Here is a 16470-nt window from a genome sequence, read left to right as displayed (position 1 = left end):
GATGTTTGCCTCTTTATTGTTTTATTGTTGTGATGTTTTAAAGTTTGGGTTTACTGTTTACCGTCTCATGTTCTGGACCCTGAGACAGATCAGCCTTTTGTCCTGTAGGGACACGTGTGTGTGTGTGTGTGTGTGTGTGTGTGTGTGTGTGTGTGTGTGTGGTGAGCACAGTGAACCAGATCAGGTTGAGGAAACTTTAATTCATTCAAGGCACAAAATAAAAGAAGAGACCAGGCAACAAACAGGACAAAGTCAGGTTCAGGTTCAGGTTCAGGTCCAGGTTCAGGTTCAGGTTCAGGTCCAGGGTCTGGGTCCGGGTCCGGGTCCAGGGTTCAGGGTCCAGGGTCCAGGATGGGCCGGTGGTTTCGTAACAGACGGATCAGAGATGGGCAGACGTTCAGGCCTGCAGGGCGGAGCCATCGGGGAACAGGATGTGAGGGGCGAGCAGGGAGAGGGCGGGGCCCCCGGGAGCCCCGGCCAGGCAGTAGGCCTCGTCCACCCCGAGGCCCCAGGACCGCAGGGTGAGCAGCGCCCGGCCGCAGGACTCCCTGCCGCCCTGCACCGTCAGCAGGATGATGCTCAGAGCGCCGCAGGCCACGCCCAGCCGACTGCGCATCGCCCCGAGGAGCCCCGCCACCTGACACACCTGGGGGGGACAGGGTCTGTCAGCAGCGTCTCTCACACATGAAGCTGATGATCTGTGTGTGTGTGTGTGTGTGTGTGTGTGTACCTGCTGGCTCGTCCCGGGCCGGTCTGCAGGGTCTGTGCAGAATAAAACCCGGAGCTGCTGTGTGGGACGGGACGGCGCCGGCTGCAGCAGCGCCGCAGCCACACCTGCAAACACACACTGCCATGTCACAACATCTCTCACGTCACATTCTCATGTCACATGTCACATCAGAACCTCCCTGGTCCTGCTGGCAGCTGCTGTTTACCTGTTTACCTGTTGCTCTGTTTAGTTGTAGCTCTGACCCCAAACCAGTTCAGTACAAAGTGAGACAGGTGCTGAGGTCAGGTGGGCAGGTGCTCCCCTGTGCGGGAGGCGGAGCTCCCCTGTGCGGGAGGCGGAGCTCACCTGTGTGGGAGGCGGTGGCCACCTGGCGGGCGTCGGTGCACAGGAACAGGTGTGTTCTCTCCCTCAGCAGCAGGTGTGTGAACTCGTCCCGGCTGCAGAAGCAGAAGCGGCTCACGTCCAGACCTGCAGACGACACTCAGATCATTTGACAGGAAAACCTTCATGTGCAGGTGCTGACACCTGCAAAGACCACACCGAGGAAAACAGGGACGTCTTGTATCCTGTCACTTTACGTTTAGTCCAGGACTCCACAGTCCAGAGGGAACTAATCTGGAGTTCGGAGTTAAGACGTGTTTTTAGACTGAGATTAGCTCGTGGCCGTACCGTAGTGGCGGGTGGTGGCGATGATGCGGTCCTGGTGCTGCTGACAGTCGGCGGCCAGCAGGACGACGTCGAACAGCAGCGTCTCCTCGGGGTTCAGCTCCAGCAGACGCTCGTTCACCACCTGCATCGCCTGGCAGATGGAACAAGGTGAGCTTCACGCCTCTACGGTCCCACCGGGGCACCGAGCCGAAAACCTCCTTAAAGTCTAACTCTGAAGGTACTTCAGGAGAGATTTGAGAGAAAATGAGAATCCAAGAGGTAAAGAAAGCAAACAAACACACAAACAAACACACAAACACACAAACCTCCATTCAGGCTGAAAGTCTCCTTCCAGACAAACTTTGAAGGTAGTTAAGTGAAAAGTAATTTAGGGGTTAAGGGGAAATTTAAGGGAAAATAACAGTTCAGGGGCTGCTGAAAGTCTTAAAGTCCTCCACAGTCTCATTTTAAAGCTACTTAAAAGGAAAATTGAGGGAAAATGAGAACCCAAGAGGTAAACCCCAAATAAAAAAGAAAAAAAAATCTCCTTCAGGTCCTTCATTGTATCTTTGACCGTACTTAAGGGGAAACTTAAGTACAAATCAGAGTACAGTCACAGTATCGATCATAATATTGATGTATTATTGATATTGATATGGCAGAGTGTCAGTCTGACCTGCAGCAGCGGAAAGGCGACGCCCGGCGCGTACGGCTCGGAGCTGCTGACCTCAGCGCCTCCCAGGTGGAACAGCTCCTGACAGGTGAGCGCCACCACCAGAGCCCGCTGGGCGTCCTTCTGCACACACACACACACACACACACACACACACACACGGTCACCAAGACTGAGCACACACACACACACAGCTCATCACTTGCAAGGTGTGAAAAATCCAGGTTAGGGTTGTGATGGGAAGTGATCTGAGTGACGTCCTCAAATGTCTTCCTGAGTCTGACCAGCAGCCAAGAAAAATATAACAATAAAAATAAGGATTTTATAAAAATATGAGCTGAGGAAAGGAAGACAACCGGAGCATTTTAGAAAAGCTGAGATCAGACAGTGGCTGGTGGACCAGAGAAAGGACTGGAACCATGCATCCATTATCCAAATGATTATTAATCAGCTGGCTGTTGATCAGTATGATTGATGAGCAGACCTGATCAGATCCCCCGGGCGGGCCGGGCCTCTCAGTCCGGTCTGTCTGTGTCTCCGCCTCAGGCACTTCTGATCAGAACCCGGTTGGAAATCTGTCGCCACGGAGTTGCCATGGCAACACACAGCTGTGCGTGAACACACACAGCTGTTCACGCATGACGGCAGAGCCACATGGTCTGATCTGCATTTCGGCATAAACCAGATCCAGCACACAGCTCCCCAGCTCCCCCTGCTCCCCCAGCCCCCCCTGATCTGAGCTGTCAGAGGCGGCTCGTCATGTTCACTCCCACAGGTTTCACGCAGGACAAAAATGTAAATGTTAAACAGTGAAGTGCTGCTTGGTTGAATGTCTGCACGCCGAAAGGACAAGGAGAGCCCAAAGACTAGAACAAGACCCGAGACTTTCATTTATTCATGAAACAGGATTTACAACAAGCAGCGAAACATTAAATGACGAGACTTTTGAATGGACCGTCGGACGCCTGAAGGGAGGAGCGGGCATCCGGGTGAAACGCGCCTGTCTGGGGGCTTTTCTGTGGTCAGACTCCGTCCCGGCACGGCGGCATGTTCTGTTAATGCTTATCATGTTTTATTATGTTTTATAATGTTTAATAATGTTTTAGCCTGGGTTTAACATCTGGAGTGGAGAGTGTCGCGTGAGAGCCGCTCAGGTCTCGGCTTGGCTCTCCAGGTGAGGCTCACCTGCTTGGCCTCGGGGTTCCGGACGGTGGAAACCATGTCGAGCTCTGCGTTATCGATGATGCTGATCGAATTTATTACCGAACTACATGATCAGCCTCCTCTGTCAAACTTCACACCGGAAGTTGTTACATGCGGAACTTTTCTACTTTGAGTCTAAATTTCCAACACGGGAGCTCCATGCTGCCCCCTGCTGGGCGGAGGGTGAAGTGTCCTGTCATTTAGTTTTGTTTTGTTTTGTTTATCGAACGGTTTTCTTATTATTTTATTGTATTTAATTTTTGATTTAATTTAATCTAATTTTGTTGTACTGCACTTTATTCTTTGCGCTTAACCTCTGCACTCTTATTTTTTTTTTTACAGTTTAGTTTAATCCGTTATTTTGAAGTTTCATCCCTGGTGATTCTGCCCAATTTATTCAAACATTGCTGTGTATTTTATTGTTTGTCGTACGTGTTTGTTGTAAAGTGCTTTGTATTACTGGTTTTGATTATTATTATTATTATTATTGTTGTTGTTATTATTGTTGTTGTCATCATCATCATCATCATCATTATTATTATTATTATTATTATTATTATTATTATTATTGTTGTTGTTGTTGTTGTTGTTGTTGTTGTTGTTGTTGTTGTTGTTTACCCGGCGGTTGCAGGCCTGCCCAGCGGCTCTGCTGGCGGCACTTTAAGATCCTTAGATGACGGTCGCTGTAAGGCCTGTGCGTGATGACGTCAGTTCCTGTTTGGGCTGCCGGAGGTTCGGCAGCAGGAGCGGCTCCGTGTGTCCGAGCGGAGGGGCTTCACTGAGGGTCTGAGGGCTGCGGGTCCCGCCGGGGGTCCTGACGAGGTGTGACGGGGCCGGGACGCTCCGGGAGCGGCAGCGGCAGCAGGAAGCGGCCGCGGGGGAGAGTCTGTCTTCAGCCTCACGGTGAGAAACTTCAGCCTGTCGCTTGTTTTCCTCCTCAGCTCGTCTCATCGCGCCGCGCCGCGCCGCGCCGGCGGAGCCCAGCCCGGCCTGCCGCCCCGCAGCCTGCCGCCCCGCAGCCTGCCGCCCCGCGGGCTTCCGCCGGGCTGCCGGGGCCCGGGGGGTCCGGGAGGGTCCGGCCTCTGGACCCCCTGCAGGACCTGCAGCTGCGCCAGGTGCTGCTCTGCTGCTCCGCTCAGACCTCAGACCTTTATTGTAAATTCTAGTTTTCTATAGAGACATGAGCTGCTGACTTCCAGGGAAATGAAGCTCCAGACATGCGGAGCTTTTCTGTGCGATGTGATTCTGCAGCCACGAAAAAAAACAGCAGCAGGTGGATTTGGGTTAGGGTTAGGGTTTAAGGTTTGGGTTAGGGTTTGGGTTTAAGGTTTGGGTTAGGGTTTGGGTTTAAGGTTTGGGTTTGGGTTAGGCTGTCAGAGTGACGGAGCTGCAGACACCAGACCAGAATCAGTCAGAAAAATGAACCGGCTCAGCTGCAGCTGCTCAGAGCCTCAAGAGGAGAATTAAATGATAAGAAAATACAAAGAAATATGAAAATATGTGCCCACAAATTTTAAAAAGGAAAAAATCCTCTAATATATTTATAAATATATTACTTTAATGATTATTAGTATTGTTTTGTGAGACATTTTAAACCTAGTTTTAAATTAATTTTCTAATAATTCTCCCTCTCCTTTTAAGCTGATTCCTAGTGAATTATCTTGTAACTTTTTTCCCCCTATTTCTTGCCTTTTCTCTTTGAGTTCTCTTTTCACTGCAGGCAGAGACTTTTGTCTAACGGGACGTCGCTGTAGAAAATGACCTCTAGTGACCTCTAGGAGAATCACAGCCTCATCAGACTTCACACACACAAACTAGAGGAGGATTCAAAAAGCACAAATCACAATAAATTGTTTGCCTATCAAATATTAAATATCGAATTGCAATACTTGTAGAATCAAATCTGCACCCAAATATCCTGATAGTGTTGAACCCAGAGATAAACAGCTTTACTGTTGTAACCAATGTGAACTTAAGATGATGATGATGATGATGATGACTTTAATAGAAAATCAGCAAGAATAATGACAAGAAAGATTTTCTGTTCAACTTTTTCATTTGAGTGAACGCAGCGATGGAAACCTGAGATTTCAGAATCTTGATTTAGACAAGAAAAATAATCAGAAGCAGAATTCCAGAGGATATTAATGATATGAATGTTTTATGTTATTAATATTAATGATGATATTCCTGAAAACCCAGATGAATGTGGAGGTGAGGCCCAGTGTTAGCACACCTGGCCAGGTGAGCCTCATGCTGCTCTGTCTCCGTGCAGACATGTGCTGCAGGTGAACGTCATGCTGAAGCGTTTGGATAAGATCCGTTTCCGGGGTCCGAGGCGGGACGACTTCCTGGATCTGGCCGAGTCGCCCAACACGTCCGACACCGAGGGCGGCGACGAGACGCCGCCGAGGCCGCGGGCGTCCAGAGACCCGGAGGAGCTGCGGGACGCCGCCGCCGACCCGCCGCCGCCGGCCGAGCTGCAGGTACCTGACCGCTGCTGGGTTCCACACCGGGTTCCTCTGTAGAACTGAGGTTCTCCTGTCCTTCAGTGTGTCATTTTAATGATACACATAGTTTTCTGAAATTTTTTTTAAAATCTAATTTTGCTTTATTTAGTCGATGTTCTGTTTTTATGCTTTTTAAACGTGTTCCAGTGTGTTTTTGCTGGTTTGTCCCCTGTGGGACGTCCCAGCTCTGAAAGGGTTAATTCAGCAAACAGAAAGATGAAGCAGAAAATCCCCCTGGAGTCTGGATCTGCCTCCTCAAAATGACTTTCTGCTCTGCAGCGACGGGTGGAGACTGTCTCAGACACACACACACACACACACACACACACACACACACACAAACACAAACAAACACAGCCTTCCTGTTTATTCTGTCCGTTTCCTGTTGATCTCGTCCTTTTGGGAGTGAAAACAGCCTAAAAAACCTCAAGACCAGGACCAGGACTAGGACCAGCACCAGGACCATGACCATGACCATGTAGTCCAGTAATTTTAGGCCAAAATTGGGGTCAACCTGGGACAAATTGCAAGAGAAGCAAACTCAACTGATTTTGTATCCTCAGTTTGTCCTGAGTGAGGGGGAAAAGTCCCAAGGAATCCCATTGGTGGAAAGTTTTGAAAATCACCTATTTATGACCACATATTACCAAAAAACACTGTTTTTAACACACAGGGGAAAGGGGTTCAACATTTGACTTTCAGATATCACTATAAAAATTCACAAGTTGATTACACACACAAAGACAAGAAAAAAAGTCAATTACAAGTTCTTTGAATTATTCTGTTTACACATGCATATCACACATTATCTGATTTGATATGCACTAATAAGGAATATAAGGAATAAATGCCAGAAGAGATATTTACAGTGAATTAAAAGGTTACTATATATATAATAACCTTTTAATTCACTGTTTTATAGTAACCTTCAAGGTTACTATAAAACAGTGAATTACAGTGAACTTGTAATTGACTTTTTTTCTTGTCTTTGTGTGTGTCATCAACTTGTGAATTTTTATAGTGATATCTGAAAGTAAAATGTTGAACCCCTTTCCCCTGTGTGTTAAAAGGCTGTTTTTTATTATATGGTCATAAATAGGTGATTTTCTAAACTTTCCACCAATGGGATTCCTTGGGACTTTTTCCCCCTCACTCAGGACAAACTGAGGATACAGAATCAGTTGAGTTTGCTTCTCTTGGAATTTGTCCTAGGTTTTTTCATAAAATGACTGGACTAATGACCATGACCAGCACCAACTCTCATCAATGGCCTGCCCATTGATGAGACAGAGTGAAGAAGTGAAGCCTCACATGTAGTACAACATGTACATGTACATGTTGTACTACATGTACGTGTACATGTTGTAACCACAAACTCCATAAACACATTCATTTACTGAACACACACGTTACTGTAGTCAGATCTACTCGTGCCGTCATGGTGGGGAAGTCAGATTATAATCCCACTAATTCACGCATTGACACAGTCGGCGATTTTTTTTCCCAGCATTCCTTGCGGCTGCAGCTGTGTTGCTTTTTGCCTGGATGATGGATTTATATTCCTCGTATTTATTTCAGATTATTGTCTGCTCCTCCGTTGTAAAGTATGCGGCTCGGGTGGATTTTTCCTTGTCTGTGATTGGTCGCATGCAGCAAACTCCGCCCTTTTTCTGTGAGCGCACACAGATCTAGATTGGTGTGTGTGTGTGTGTGTGTGTGTGTGTGTGTGTGTGTTGTGTCATCTGATAAAAGAAACAGAAACAGTTTCTGTTTAAACAGGATGGGCTCTGGCCCCAGAGGCTGGTGTTGTGATGTGAGGCAGAGTGTTGCGGGTCGGTGCCTTGCTCAGAGGCTCTGCGGCAGGCTGGCTTCAGTGTGAGCAGCTTCTCCTCCCGCCTGTGTGATCTGAGCTCCGGCTTCAGAGCGAAGCGACAGACTCAGCAGGCAGAACTGGTTTCACCTCGTCATCAGCGAGGAGGTCAAAGGTCGCAGCTGCAGCTCCTCGGCAGCGTTCCAGCGGAGGGCGGGGCCGAGCGGCGGAGCGCGGGGCCTCTGCTCCGAGCGCGGGGCGAGCCCCGACCCGCCCGGGCGCTCAGAGGAATGCTGACGGACCGGCCGGGCGGCAGCAGCCGGGACAGTCAGACTCTGATCAGGGCTCAGCCCGTATTGATCTTTCAATACCAATTCAGATTATTGTTAATCCAGGACACAGATTATTGTTAATCCAGGACACAAATTATTGTTAATCCAGGACACAAATTATTGTTAATCCAGGACACAGATATCAATATCCAGCACAGATTCTCATTTGCTGTAAATTCCAGCTTTGCAGTGTCAACATGAGGAGATTTAGAAACACAAACACAAACCCGGCTTTACGTTAACAAAAGTTCAAACTTAAAATTAAAATGAAAAAAATCTAGAAAATAACCTTGGAATTGGAATGACCTTAAAAAATAAAAGCCCCCTGAGCTGCTGGGATGATAACTCTGTTTTTCTGTTGGCTGTTTTCTCTGAAGCCCGGCTCTGATTGGGTAAAGTGTGCAGGGCCGTCCCCAGACATTTAGGGGCCCTGGGCAAAAACTCATTAATGGCCCCCGTGTCTGACCATGAACACATCAAAGCTTTTATTTCCCCTCCCTGGACAAACGTCTTATTTTCATGTTCTGTAACTTTTTATTACTTTAGTGCTAATCTGCTCGTCGCTCACGTCTCACAGCTCCAGCACTGCTCATGCACAGAATTTTCATATTTCACTTTGTGTGTGTGTGTGTGTGTGTGTGTGTGTGTGTGTGTGTGTGTGTGTGTCAGGCTGGTGCAGGGTTGCTCTCGATGGCGGCGGCCCTGCAGGACGACCAGAGGTTGGAGACCGACAGCCTCAACGAGGTCAAAGGTCACCTGGAAATCGCCTTACTGGAGAAGCACTTCCTGCGTGAGTGTGTGCTGTTTCCTGTCAGACGGAGTCGGGGGGAATAAACACACAGGTTTCAGTTTCTGGGGAAAATGAACTAAATCATGAGAAATGCTAATAATATAATAACAGCATCAGTGTTAGCAGTGTTAGCGGGGTTAGCGGGGTTAGCAGGGTTAGCAGTGTTAGCAGGGTTAGCGGGGTTAGCGGGGTTAGCAGGGTTAGCGGGGTTAGCAGGGTTAGCGGGGTTAGCAGGGTTAGCAGGGTTAGCGGGGTTAGCAGGGTTAGAGGGGTTAGCAGGGTTAGCAGGGTTAGTGGGGTTAGCAGTGTTAGCAGTGTTAGCGGGGTTAGCAGGGTTAGCAGGGTTAGAGGGGTTAGCAGGGTTAGCAGGGTTAGTGGGGTTAGCAGTGTTAGCAGTGTTAGCGGGGTTAGCAGGGTTAGCAGGGTTAGCGGGGGAACCCCAGATCTGCACGAGGAGTTACATTATTTTAGATTCACTGCAGCAAAACCTGCAGAGTTTAAACTGTACAACCGAAATGTTGAGCTGGAGGAGGAGAGGGAGGGTGAGGCGGGTGGGGGGAGGTGAGGCAGGAGGTGTGAGGTGTGAGGTGAGGTGAGGTGTGAGGTGTGAGGTGAGGTGTGAGGTGTGAGGTGAGGTGGGAGGCAGCGTGCTGAGGTGGTGCGTCTGTGTTTCAGAGGAGGAGCTCAGGAAGCTGCGGGAGGAGGCGAGCGTGGAGGCGCTGAGGCAGGAGCTGGAGAGGGAGCGCGGCCGCCGGCTGGAGCTGGAGGCACGGGCCCTCACTGCCAGGTGGGACGGGGCGGGGTGGAACGGGGCGGGGCGGGGCGGGACGGGGCGGGACGGGGGGCTGCCGCTCTGTGTGTTTGTAAACGCTGACACCTGATTGGACTGTTAGCTCTCCTCTGATTGGACGATATCCGTCCAGTCAGTCAGCTGATCTCTTTCAGAAACACAAGACGTGCATTAGAACCGTCCCGAGGCCGGTTCTCTGAGGAACCGAGCCAAACGTCCGGTCGGGGCTTTGGGTGGTGGGGTTCTGTCGGCGCCCCCTGGAGGCTCATGTGTGTCTCTGCTGTTCCTCCTCAGGCCTGAAGACTCTCCTCCTCCTCCACCCAGAGCTCCGCCCCCTCCTCCCAACGGGACAGGTGAGCTGCCCTCGCCCCGACACCTGCAGGGGGAGGGAGGGAGGGACAACACAGAATGTCCAGAAACCCGTTTATAATCAATAGAATTCTACATTTCCGTTCCTGTTGCTGGACAGATGTTCTCTCTGCACGTTCTCTTGGTTCTTTGTTCACTTTTCAGCTTTTTTGTTCATTTCAGGTCAGCAGGTCATGTAGCTCACGGCTGTTTCCCTGTTCTCTGCTGTGTGGTTCTGTGTTGTGTGGTTCCGTGTGGTTCCGTGCTGTGTGGTTCTGTGTGGTTCCGTACTGTGTGGTTCTGTGTGGCTCTGTGTGGTTCCGTGCTGTGTGGTTCTGTGTGGTTCCATGTGGTTCTGTGTGGTTCCGTGTTGTGTGGTTCCATGTGGTTCTGTGTGGTTCCGTGTTGTGTGGTTCTGTGTGGTGTGGTTCTGTGTGGTTCCATGTTGTGTGGTTCTGTGTGGTTCCGTGCTGTGTGGTTCCGTGCTGTGTGGTTCTGTGTGGTTCCGTGGTTCTGTGCTGTGTGGTTCTGTGTGGTTCTGCGTTGTGTGGTTCCGTCCTGTGTGGTTCTGTTCTGTGTGGTTCTGTGTGGTTCCGTGTGGTTCTGTGTTGTGTGGTTCTGTGTGGTTCCTTGCTGTGTGGTTCCGTCTTGTGTGGTTCTGTGTGGATCCGTGTTGTGTGGTTCCGTGTGGTTCCGTGCTGTGTGGTTCCATGTGGTTCTGTGTGGTTCCGTGTTGTGTGGTTCCATGTGGTTCTGTGTGGTTCCGTGTTGTGTGGTTCTGTGTGGTTCTGTGTGGTTCCATGTTGTGTGGTTCTGTGTGGTTCTGTTCTGTGTGGTTCCGTGTGGTTCCGTGCTGTGTGGTTCTGTGTGGTTCCATGTTGTGTGGTTCCGTGTTGTGTGGTTCCTTGTGGTTCTGTGTGGTTCTGTGTTGTGTGGTTCTGTGTGGTTCCGTGTTGTGTGGTTCTGTGTGGTTCTGTGTTGTGTGGTTCCATGTGGTTCCGTGTTGTGTGGTTCCATGTGGTTCCGTGTTGTGTGGTTCTGTGTGGTTCCGTGTGGTTCTGCAGACGGTCGGGGGCAGACGTGGTTCTCGCGGCTGCAGAAGTGGCTGTACGAGCGTTTGGGTTCCTACATCGAGGACTTCCGGTTCCAGCCAGAGGAGGTTGCCGTGGAGACGGAGGAGCCGCTCAGCGCCAAGAGGTGAGCCGCTCGGCGCCGGCAGCTGATTGGCTGTCAGCTGAGTTCAGACTTCCTGTTTGGCGGTAGATGTGATCAGCTGACTGAGTGTGTTCCTCCTGCAGGCTGACGGAGAACATGAGGCGGCTCAGTGAGTAGAACCCCCCCCTCCCCCAACCCCCTTAAAGGAACAGTCCACCCAGTTTTGGTTGAACTGAGCATCAGAGGCAGATCAGGGATTAAGGATTATTAATTAATTAATAATTTATCAGTTAATTTACGTTTTTTTTTTTTTTTTGGGCCAATTTTCTCATAATTTTCTTGCTTTGTTTTTCTAATTCTTTACTGATGATCCCGTTTCTTTTTTTTTTTAATTCTTTTTTTTTTCTCAGCAAATCCAGTCAGACGCTTTCCAAAACAAAACAAAACAAAACAACAAAACAGAAAGATGGCATTAAAGGACATTAAAACTGTTTCTTTTTTGTAATGATTTTTTGATGAAATACAAGTAGGCCCATTTTTCAGTATTTAACATAAAATTTAACATAAGACCCCCCTCACCCCCATTATGCAGTAAAGTGCTGTTAGGTGCTGTAAAGTGCTGTTAGGTGCTGTAAAGTGATGTAAAGTGCTGTTAGGTGCTGTAAAGTGCTGTTAGGTGCTGTAAAGTGATGTAAAGTGCTGTTAGGTGCTGTAAAGTGATGTAAAGTGATGTAAAGTGAGTGTGATGTGTCCAGAGCGAGGAGCCAAACCCGTCACCAACTTCCTGAGGAACCTGTCGGCCTTATCCAGCTGGAACTCAGTGTACACGTCAGCCATCGCCTTCATCGTGAGCACACACACACACACACACACACACACACACACACACACACACACACACACACACACACACACACACACACACAGGAGGAGGGTGTGGATCAGAGGATTTGAGTCTCTGTCCCGGGACACTCAGTGTGACTGTCCCTTCACTCTTCATCATCATCACCACATGTTGTGTGTGTGTGTGTGTGTGTGTGTGTGTGTGTGTGTGTGTGTGTGTGTGTGTGCAGATCTACATGAACGCGGCGTGGCACGGCTGGGTCGTCCCCATGTTCCTGTTCCTCGCCATCCTGCGCCTCTCGCTCAATTACCTCATCGCAAGGTCAGCGCCTCACCAGCCAATCACAGCGCGGCTCCGCCCGGCTGACTGTGCCCCGCAGGCGTGACCGAGTGAACCCTCTCTGAGCAATAAAGCAGCTTCGGCACAGACGAACACTTTCTCATTTAGGATTTTAAATCAGAGACGTTTCAATAACAGATTCATGTTTTTATTCTGTTATATATTCTATTTATTGTGGTGTGTTCCCATGATGCCGCGGGGTGACGGCGTGCTGTGTGTGTGTGTGTGTGTGTGTGTGTGTTTCAGAGGCTGGAGGATCCAGTGGAGCATCGTGCCCGAGGTGTCCGAGCCGCCGGTGAGTTTCAGGCAGCGTGTGCGTCGCTGTTCTGTGTCCCCTGGAAACACTGAGCTGTAACCACAGGGGGCCGAGCCCTCACACACACACACACACACACACTCACACACACACACACACACACACACACACACACTCGTGTTGCAAAGGGGTGGAAAGTTTCTGGTAAATTTCCCTGAAAGTTTCTGAAGATTCCCGTGGGAATTTTCACTCTGGAATATTGGAAATTTTGCAGGAGATTTTTACTTTCACTCTTTTTCCAATTTTTCCGAAAATTCCCAGGAATATTCAGGTCGGGAATTTTGGGATTTTTTTTTTCTTGTTATCCATTTGAATGAGGTGTTTAAAAAGTTTCCATGGAAATTTAAGCTTGGGAAATTTGGAAATTTTCATTTTTGTTGTTGTTAAGGTGAATGCGGAAAAATAAACAATCATCAGTAAAATGAATGTCAGCATCAATATCACCACTTGTTTTAGTTGCTGAGGGGGACAGACAGGCTGTGAAAAAGTATTTGCCCCCTTCCTGATTTCTTATTTTTTTGTCACACTTAAATGTTTCAGATCATCAAACAAATTCTGATATTAGACAAAGATAACCCGAGTAAATATGAAATACAGTTTTTAAATGATGATTTTGTTTATTAAGGGAAAACGGCTATCAAAACCTACCTGGCCCTATGTGAAAAAGTAATTGTCCCCCTTGTTAAATCATAACTTAACTGTGATTGACCACATTTTTTTGGAAAGCTGAGTTCAGTTTCACAGCCACACCAGGCCTGATTACTGCCAGACCTGCTGAATCAAGAAATCACTTAAATAGAACCTGCCTGACAAAGGGAAGTAGGAGAAAAGATTCTCAAAAAGCAACACATCGTGCTGCCATCTAAAGAAATGGAAGAACAGATGAAAACAAAGTTATTAACATCTGTCAGTCTGGAAAAGGTTACAAAGCCACTTCTAAGGCTTCTGACTCCAGTGAACCACAGTGAGAGCCATTATCCACAAATGGAGAAAACTTGAACCTTGAACTCACATTTGCCAAAAACATCTTGATGATCAAGACTTTTGGGAAAATATTCTGTGGACTGACGAGACAAAGGTTGAACTTTTTGGAAGGTGTGCATCCTGTTACATCTGGCAGAAAACTAACACAGCATTTCATGAAAAGAACATCATACCAACAGTCAAACATGGTGGTGGTAGTGTGATGGTCTGGGGCTGTTTTGCTGCTTCAGGACCTGGACGACTTGCCATAATTGATGGAACCATGAATTCTGCTCTCTACCAAAAAATCCTGAAGGACAATGTCCGGCCATCAGTTCATGACCTCAAACTCAGGCGCACTTGGGTTAAAACACACCAGCAAGTCCACCTCTGAATGACTTAAAACAAATGCAGGTTTTGGAGTGGCCTAGTCAAAGTCCAGACTTAAATCCAGTTGAGATGCTGTGGCCTTAAACCTTAAACAGGCCTTTCATGCTTGGAAACCCTCCAGTTTGGCTGAATTAAAGCATTTCTGGAAAGAAAAGTGGGCCAAAATTCCTCTACAGCGATGGAAAAGACTCACTGCCAGTTATGAAAATTCCCGAAAATTCCCTGGAAATTCATTATAATGTAACATGTTTGCATGCATATCTGCTTATAACAAACCAAAATGTTTATTATGTATAGATGTGTATGACCAGGTGAATGCAGTGAATATAAATTCCCGAAAATTCCGTGAAAATTCCTGTTTATTCCCATTTATTTGTTAATTTCCAAAAATTCCCATGGAAGTTTTCCGACTTTGAAAATTCCGGGAATTTTGCAACACTAACTCACACACACACACACACACACACACACACACACACACACACACACAGAGGCCTGGGGCTCTGGGCTGGTCTGAGGTCAGGTGTCTCTCTGTGGCAGGAGCCTCCCAAAGAGGAGCTGACCGTGTCTGAGAAGTTCCAGCTGGTCCTCGACGTGGCGCAGAAAGCTCAGGTGAGGTGAGGTGAGGTGAGGTGAGGCGTGGCGTGCGCTCAGGAAGTGTGTGTGGCTCCGCCTCCTGGCTCCGCCTCCTGGCTCACTCTCTGTCTCCTCCACAGAACCTGTTTGGAAAGATGGCCGACATCCTGGAGAAGATCAAGAAGTGAGTGCAGACGTCACGTGGGCGGGGCACCCGGGGCCAGCAGCTTAATGGATAACTCTGTGTGTGTGTGTGTGTCTGTGTGTGTGTGTCTGTGTGTGTGTGCGTGTGTGTGTGTGTGTGTGTGCTCCAGCCTGTTCATGTGGGTGCAGCCTGAGATCACCCAGAAGCTGTACGTGGGTCTGTGGGTGGCCTTCATCTCCTCCTGCCTGCTGCCCTACAAACTGCTGGGCTTCATTATAGGTACACACACACACACACACACACACACACACACACACACACACACACACTGTGTCTGGTGGTGCACTCGGTGGATGTGTGTTCCTGTGCAGGTGTGTATGCTGGGATCAAGTTCTTCGTCATCGACTGGGTGTTCAGGAGCTGTCCGAAGCTGCGGCGGCGTTTCGACACGCCGTACGTCGTCTGGACGTCCCTGCCCACCGACCCGCAGCTCAAGGAGCGCGCCGCCGCCCCCCCGCTGTCCCGCAGGGTGAGCTCACTGTCCCACCCAGCTTAGGAGCGTTCACGGTTTGAAGTGACGGGACGTCCCGTGTCTGGATGTTAAATGTAAACACAGCGGCTGCTGCCTTCACTCGTCTGTAAACACACACACCCTCACACACACACACACACACACACACACACACACACACACACACACACACTCATGTATTACACAGCATTACATTAATATATAACACTCCTTATGATACAACCAGCTGCTGCTCCCTGAGTGTTTGTGTCCTGATGTCTCAGGTCGCTGCAGCGTCACGGCCGCAGACAAATATTAAAAAAACACAGAAAAACACAGAAAAACTGGAGTTCTGAGTTTAATTCTGAGAGAAAAGTCAGAACTTTGAGATTCATCTCAGAACTATTTTCAGTTTTAAAAAAAGTCACATCGCATAAACAAATGACCTGAACGTCTCACCGTGGAAGCCGAGTCGATATTTACAGATATTACTATAATATCACTATAATATTACTATATTAGATATTATAGATATTATCATGTTAGATCTTATAATATCAGACGTTACAGATCCTGATGAGTCGCTGTGTTTCTCTCTCTCAGCTCTCTGCCTGTGAACAGGTAGGACCCTGCTGTGTGTGTGTGTGTGTGTGTGTGTGTGTGTGTGTGTGTGTGTGTGTGTGTAGGTGTGTGTGTGTATAGTGTAGTGTAGATGGTGACAGAAGCCTCCAGGCAGGCTTTTATTTTGAAAGGTTTTATTTAGGCCTCTGAAAAAAATTCACTTGTTTTTTTTTTTTTTTTAATATAATATTGTGAATTTAAATTTTCCAGTCATTTTTTCCCTTGTTTTTTTTTTTTTTTTTTAAATTCCAATAATTTTCTTGTATTTTCTGTCTCTAACTTCTTGCTCACTCGCCTCTCGGCTCCACATTTCTCTGAGCTCAGAGGAAGGAAAGGTGGAACATTTAGGAAGCAGATGATTGGTTCTCCTGTGGTTCTGCCAGCTGCGGTTCGGGGACCCACAGGGGTCCTGGAAGGGCTTCCAGGGGGTCCTCAGCAAAATACACACACACAGACACACACACACACACACACACACACACACACACAGACACACACACACGCACACACACAGCCTCAGTGGTAATCTGGTTAAGATGACATTATTCTCCATGGATTCCACCTCAGATTATAATCCTGTCCTCATGATAAATTTTGGAGACGGAGGAGTTTGTTGATACTGAACGTCAGCAGCTCGCCTGCGGCCGATTGGCCAATCAGATTCGTTCAGGCGGTGCTAAGCCCCGCCTCCTCTGTGTCCGTCTCCTGCAGGTTCCTGCGGCGGCGGCGGCGGGGCGGGGCAGCCTGTCCGCCGGCCCGCCCCCCGGCCTCAGAGA

At 48.5% G+C, this 16470-nt stretch overlaps 2 protein-coding genes across 5 annotated transcripts in view; one reads left to right on the top strand and one right to left on the bottom strand.

Moving 5' to 3' along the window:
- Window positions 1-180: 180 nt before the first annotated feature.
- LOC115360160 (cytosolic 5'-nucleotidase 1A) lies at window positions 181-3373 on the bottom strand. Of its 2 annotated transcripts, none has more exons than XM_030052838.1 (6): window positions 3237-3373; window positions 2055-2174; window positions 1400-1529; window positions 1076-1198; window positions 731-834; window positions 181-646 (listed from the first exon to the last, which is right to left on the bottom strand). In XM_030052838.1, exons 1-6 carry the CDS (start codon window positions 3270-3272, stop codon window positions 398-400), a joined length of 762 nt encoding a protein of 253 aa, XP_029908698.1. In that variant the 5' UTR covers window positions 3273-3373; the 3' UTR covers window positions 181-397. The 2 variants fall into 2 exon arrangements, with proteins under 2 accessions (XP_029908698.1, XP_029908699.1); XM_030052839.1 differs by having other exon boundaries at window positions 2055-2171.
- A 553-nt stretch (window positions 3374-3926) lies between these two features.
- LOC115360159 (GRAM domain-containing protein 4-like) overlaps window positions 3927-16470 on the top strand; it is a 16027-nt gene continuing 3483 nt past the window's right edge. For 2 of the 3 annotated variants that reach the window (XR_003928312.1, XM_030052836.1), the window contains exons 1-16: window positions 3927-4157; window positions 5530-5740; window positions 8576-8696; window positions 9372-9483; window positions 9781-9839; window positions 10899-11031; window positions 11133-11158; window positions 11745-11836; window positions 12063-12154; window positions 12419-12467; window positions 14382-14453; window positions 14558-14601; window positions 14732-14841; window positions 14934-15091; window positions 15677-15694; window positions 16406-16470. The exon at window positions 16406-16470 is cut by the window's right edge and continues 86 nt beyond it. Coding sequence is in view for 2 of the 3 variants with exons in the window: in XM_030052836.1 (XP_029908696.1) it covers window positions 5552-5740; window positions 8576-8696; window positions 9372-9483; window positions 9781-9839; window positions 10899-11031; window positions 11133-11158; window positions 11745-11836; window positions 12063-12154; window positions 12419-12467; window positions 14382-14453; window positions 14558-14601; window positions 14732-14841; window positions 14934-15091; window positions 15677-15694; window positions 16406-16470 (1340 nt within the window). In the remaining variant the exon portion in view is untranslated. The remainder of the gene's footprint in view (window positions 4158-5529; window positions 5741-8575; window positions 8697-9371; window positions 9484-9780; window positions 9840-10898; window positions 11032-11132; window positions 11159-11744; window positions 11837-12062; window positions 12155-12418; window positions 12468-14381; window positions 14454-14557; window positions 14602-14731; window positions 14842-14933; window positions 15092-15676; window positions 15695-16405) is intronic. The other variant, XM_030052837.1, reaches the window with a different exon arrangement.

This window comes from Myripristis murdjan, chromosome 6 (genome assembly GCF_902150065.1).
Source record: "Myripristis murdjan chromosome 6, fMyrMur1.1, whole genome shotgun sequence".
Lineage (NCBI taxonomy): Eukaryota > Metazoa > Chordata > Actinopteri > Holocentriformes > Holocentridae > Myripristis > Myripristis murdjan.
Note: the sequence above shows the minus strand (reverse complement) of the source record. Positions and strands in the feature narration are given on the sequence as shown.